This window comes from Nestor notabilis, unplaced genomic scaffold (assembly GCF_000696875.1).
Source record: "Nestor notabilis isolate BGI_N333 unplaced genomic scaffold, ASM69687v1 scaffold16834, whole genome shotgun sequence".
Lineage (NCBI taxonomy): Eukaryota > Metazoa > Chordata > Aves > Psittaciformes > Psittacidae > Nestor > Nestor notabilis.
This window is the reverse complement of record NW_009926215.1, coordinates 80251-86010: the sequence shown is the minus strand read 5'-3', so window position 1 is coordinate 86010 and position 5760 is coordinate 80251. Positions and strand designations below refer to the sequence as shown.

The 5760-nt window shown below is 53.2% G+C and overlaps 1 protein-coding gene across 1 annotated transcript in view; it reads left to right on the top strand.

Moving 5' to 3' along the window:
- The first annotated feature begins 64 nt into the window (after positions 1-64).
- CDH22 (cadherin 22, type 2) overlaps positions 65-5760 on the top strand; it is a 51753-nt gene continuing 46057 nt past the window's right edge. The window contains 4 exon segments of the mRNA XM_010013435.1: positions 65-289; positions 4909-5002; positions 5203-5345; positions 5348-5405. Coding sequence (XP_010011737.1) covers positions 65-289; positions 4909-5002; positions 5203-5345; positions 5348-5405 — 520 coding nt within the window.

Sequence of the window (5760 nt, the reverse complement as noted above, 5' to 3'; positions counted from 1 at the left end):
TCTTCCCTAAAGGATGCCAGTTGCTTGTCCAAAAGCTACTGCTTACGCAGCATCCTAGAGTGCAATGGCGATGGGTCTGCAGGGCTTCTTGTGGACCATGCTGCTGCTGTTCTGTGCCATTCAGGAGCTGGGGGCCTGGGCCATGCACACTTCGGTGGAGGGCCCTGGCCTCGGGCAGCCAGCGGACCCCACGCTGCTGGCCAGCGGGCGAGTGAAGCGTGGCTGGGTCTGGAATCAGTTCTTCGTGGTGGAGGAGTACACGGGCACGGAGCCACTCTATGTGGGGAAGGTAAGGTAACCCGATGTCTCCATGGGGCTGACCAAGCCAGCGACAGCGCAGGGTGTGCCAACAGCATACTTGAGCCTGGCGGAGAGAGAGGGCCTGCATAAAGGTTGCTTGTGGGGGCCTGGTTGGAGAAGTGCTCTCTGGACTGGGATGGCAGGAGCCTGGTTCTTTCTGGGGTGGTGAGGCTGATGTGCTCCCAGAGACTTCAGGGCAGGAGCACACCAAAGTTCACATCTATGTTCTTCCAGTCATGTGCTGGGTTCCCGTGGTGTTTGGGATGGGTGCAAGAAAGGGGTGCAGCTCTGGGTGTTGTGGGGGTGCAGTGGGGAAGGCTCAGCCACATCTCTGTGAAGTCCTGCTGGGCTGGAGCAGATGTTCAGACCAGGCTGGGCTGGCATCTGCTCATGTGCTCACGCTAGTCCTTGCCATGTCTTGGGAGCCAAAGTGCTGTTGTAGCGCCAACAGCTTTCCTGCTCCAGCAGTTGCCCTAGTAGCCCTTTCAGCATGTGGATAATGTGCTGCTGGGTTTTGTTGGGTGGCCCTTCCCTGTGGCTCCCTCCTGGTCCTGGAAGGACTATGCCATGTTGGACCTGCAGTCTACAGCAGCTGATTCCTCACTAGTTCTCTCTGCAGGCTGGGGCTGGCAGAGGAGATGTCATGCTCTAGTTGTGGCTAGAGCAGGATCCTGCTCTTATCTGTGGCCAAAGCAAGATTGTTGGAGGATTTATGTATCTCTGGGTGGCCTCCACAGTGTGATGTAGAAGGTGTTTGGTGTGGGGGTGCAGGGCTTGGAGGGACCCAGAGGGTCAGCACTTGATAGAACTTTCTTAGGTCTTGCAGTAGCTCTGCCCATCAGGCCTGTGCAATGGATGCTGCTAGGTGCTGGCCGGGAGCTGCGCTGTGTTACTCTGCTGCTCCCAGGACCATGTCCTTGCTGAGCTTTGCACGGGCGTTTGCATCAACAAACATCCAGGGAGAGGTACTGGGAGGTTTTGGGCTTGTGGTAGCCAGTGCATCCTGCTCTGCCGTGAGAAGATGTGGTGCGGTCGTTGGAGCACACTGGTCTTCCCTGTGCTGGAGAAGCCCTGATCTCACACCAGCTGTCTCCCTTCTCTGCACGTGGGTCACTGTTGGTGCTGTCCTGGCTCTTGCCATTGCTCGTGTGTCCTGCAGAGAGGAGTGCTGGCAAACGTGGGGCTGCTGGCAGGTGGCAGTGCCTCCGGGGCAGGACTGGGTGTGAACTCGCAGCTTTGCTGGTGTGTGGCCTGGGCCGAGGGAAGGTTGGCCACAGACCTCTGCTCCCAGTGTTCTGAGGCTGAAGGAGTGTTTTGCCTCAGGGTTCGAGAGCTTTGTCCTTTCCTGGGAACTGTGGAGAAGCTGTCCTGTGGCTCCCACATGTTGGGAGGATGTTATCTGTACACTGATGAAGGCAGTGCTGGCTGCTGGGACCGGAGGAGCATGGTGCAAGCCAGCTAGAGCTGCCCTGGGAGGAGCATGGGCTCTCCCTAAAGGAAAATGCCCAAGAACTCATGCGATAGGGCTGTCTGATGGCCTCGGCTGTCTGGTCATGAATCTGGAGGAGGCTTGAAAATGGGCTTTTTGGCTAGGGGCCAGCTGGGATTTCAGTGGTGATTTGTGTCCATTTCAGCAGATGCTTGAGAGCTGCACTCCTCTGCCACCACACTCGATGCAGTTACAGCTAATTCACAGCTCCCCTGGGAAGCGACTGGAAGCATCAGGCCCTGTCAAACTCCAGAGGTAGCCTAGCAACCACCTTGTCTCCAAAATGAACCCAGGCACCTACAACTAACCTGTTTTACAGCCCCTTTCCACACCATTCACTGCATCACCCACCCTGCTCAGTATAAACAGCCAGCCTTCACTGAAAGCCACTCCCTGTGAGTTGCTCCTGAGGGCAGCTCCTGGGTCAGGCTTTCCTCTGGAGAAGGTGGGGTGGCTGCCTGGAGCTGGCACAGCCGGTGGGCCCGGGAGCCTTCCTGCACCAGGGACCCAGGTCTCCCTGTGGTGTGGCTGGGGCTCGCCCTCCATCGACATCTCCTGCACACTTCCATGTGCTTTTCAAAGGGCCAATACCATTTCTGTAAAATCTGGGTTCTGCAGCTAATCCTTCTGAACTGTAATTTCCCCTGAGGCTGCTGTCAGTTTGATGTGGATTTCTTTGGGTTTTTTAAATAGAATTATGGGGTCAGCACTAGTTACAAACTTCTGCATGTGGACAGATCTATTTTAGATAGAGGAGAGGATTAAAAGGAAAAAAGCAGATTTAATTAAGTTGCTAATATTTAAAGAAAATTGATGAACTCAGGCTTTAGGAGTTGGAGCAAACAGTGTGCCTTTGTTTCGGGCTAGTTTTTATTTGATTTTCTTTCTCTTCCAGCCCCAGAGTAATTTTTGATTTGTGTATCTGTGCTTTCTGTTTAATTGTTTTTAATAAGGAGTGTGCACCTCTGTTCACTTTTAATTATTAGTATGTAATTAATGGCTTTGTAAAATTCCTCCTTGTAGCCTTCTAGGACAAGGAAGCTATTTTCCTATTTAACAAATTGAATAGATCAGCCTTTTGTCCACCTTCTGGACAGCCCTGGCTGCTTCAGACACTTGTCCTTGGCCAGAGGAGCTGAGCTGCAGGCAGGAAATTCCCTCCATTCCTGGGGCACAGTGGGCCAGGGAGAGCTGGCGGAAGGTGCAGAGGGTCTGTGCTGTGCCAGGGCTGCCTGGTGCTGCCCGCCTGCTGTGGCCAGTGCAACAGGGTTCTCCAGGCCTGCATGGGAGCATGGTGCTCCCTTACCCGCCTGCTGTAACAGTGAGAGCATCCCCGGGATGTGGTCTGGGCCTGTGGCATCTCCCCTCAGATGTCTGTAGTCTGTTATCCAGCCCTCCCCCATTAGTTGTTGTTCAGCCAAGCAGCACAGATTTAGCTCTTTTAATCTTCCCTTGTAAATCAATCTCTACAGCCCCTTGAGCCCAGGATCCATTTTTCTTCCTAGTGTTCCAGTTTGCAGGGATGCTGGTGTCTGCTCCAAGCAGTTAGTGATGAGTGAACATGTAAAGAGGGTGTGCTGGGAGCTCAGTGTAGTTCTAGGAAGAGGTGCTGGGTGGTTTATCTCTGGCCTAATTGTTAATCATGAGCCTGGTGTTCAACAGGAAAATGCAGGTTTCTGTTACCTGCACTCTACAGACCAGGTGTGTGTTTTTGTGCTGATCCCTAGCAGAGTAGTGAACACTAAGGAGAGGATGACAAAGCGGGCAGGCAGCAGGCTCTCCAGCAGCCAGTGGGGAGGGCTGAGCTGAGCCCCGTGTGCTACCCGAGTGAAGGTCTCCTTTCGAGGCAAGCCTTAGGAGATGTTTCAACATGGGCAGCATATGTGAATGTTGTGCAAAATGCGGTGAATTGTCTAACGTGTGGGCCTCTCATGAAATAAATATATAAACTGTATCTAACAAGACAAATATAATGAAGGCATCGTAAAAAAGAGCCAGCTCTGGTATAAATTCTTGCTGGTAGAGAGGTATGTCTGAAAGGTGGATTATAGAACTGCAGTTTCGAAGATTGAATGGCCCATAAACATTTTCATATTTCATTAGCCGATTAATGGACAGCTTTTTTGGGACACACACAGACATACATGACCGCTGATTTTAAGCAGAAATTGTAGGAAGCAAATGAAAGCAGCTGATGAAACCTTTCCAGGGTCCTGTCCTGTTATGGATTGTCCCAATTAATGCCCACGCTGCTCTCTGTCAAGATGCATTCTGCCTGTCCAGTTACTGTTAATAGATTTCTCATAAGTGGCTGGATTGTAAAAACCTCATAACTCAGTTTAATGCTGCCAATAAAATTATCTCTGGACATCTGACCTGGATTTCACTCAGCTTCTGGTCCATGAGGAGCTGCTGTGTACCCTTTCTTTTCCTAATTTCAAACACTGTCTTAATCAGAAAATGGAGATTGGCTACAAAAGCACCTTCCACAGGGTCTGTTTTTCATCCTGAACATGGGCCTGATTTACCACATTCTCCTGCAGGCTTTGCTTCGGTGGGGGCTGTGGGTGTGATGTTGTAATGGGTTGACTCCCCTGTTGCCTTGCCACATAAACCCAGTACAGATGTATGTGAGCATCAACTGCCCTGAAAGCAGAGGGTGGCACTGGGGGGGCAGAGCGGGCAGCTGGGGACAGATGCTGGTGGAGAGCTGCCTCTACACCTGGTCTGCTTTGTGCAGCTTGGGAGGGGTGATCCCACACTGGGGTCTGGAGTCCTTGGCCACAGGGAAGCTTCTTTTTTTGGGGTGCTGTTGAGTTGTCCTTCCCTTTTCTGTTATCTCCTAACCTCACAGTTGTGGGTTTGTGCCTCGGTTTGTGGTCTGCGTGGGTACTGGCAGGATCTGTGATCTGCCAGGTGTATGGGTGGCATAGGCAGGACTGAAGTTCCAGTATATTGAGCCTTTATCCATGCACAGGCAACATTTGATGGTGCCCTGTGCCTCTCCCTGGTGACAGACATGACACAAGGACCATGGACCCCACACTATGCAGTCTTAGCTACAGGGGCACAAGCATTGCTCCAGCCTGCTCCCACCTTTCTCCCTCTTTCCCCGGCAGATCCACTCAGACTCGGATGAGGGGGACGGCTCCATCAAGTACACTATCTCCGGGGAGGGCGCAGGGACTATCTTCCTCATTGATGAGATCACAGGTGATATCCACGCCACCGAGCGCCTGGACCGGGAGCAGAAAACCTTCTACACACTGCGAGCTCAGGCCCGCGACCGGCAGACAGACCAGCTGCTGGAGCCTGAGTCGGAGTCTCAGACTCGGATGAGGGGGACGGCTCCATCAAGTACACTATCTCCGGGGAGGGCGCAGGGACTATCTTCCTCATTGATGAGATCACAGGTGATATCCACGCCACCGAGCGCCTGGACCGGGAGCAGAAAACCTTCTACACACTGCGAGCTCAGGCCCGCGACCGGCAGACAGACCAGCTGCTGGAGCCTGAGTCGGAGTTCATCATCAAGGTGCAGGACATCAACGACAGTGCGAGCCACGCTTCCTGGAGGGTCCCTACATCGGCAGCGTGGCTGAGCTGTCCCCCATCGGTAGGTCTCCTGGCTGGGAGGAGGTGGACTGGGGAACCTGTGTGCCATTCCTGTCAAAGCTTAAGCTTGCTATACCCTGCAAAACTGCCTCCAAATCCCAGGGATTCCAGCTGAGACCAGAGCTAGGGAGCCAAGAGCAAAAAATAAATAAGGTGGCTTAAGGAAAACAAGTGAATAAATCCTCTGAGCTGATTGCCAGCCTGAGGCTGAGCGCTCAGTCTCAGCCCTAAGCTGTGCCCTGGGGACGGGCCATGGCGGAGCCAGCTGCCCACTGGGCATTTACCCTGGTTTTGCACAGCCCCCTTGCTCGCGAACCCAGGACAGTATGCGGTCAGACGGCTGCGGCCCCACAGGG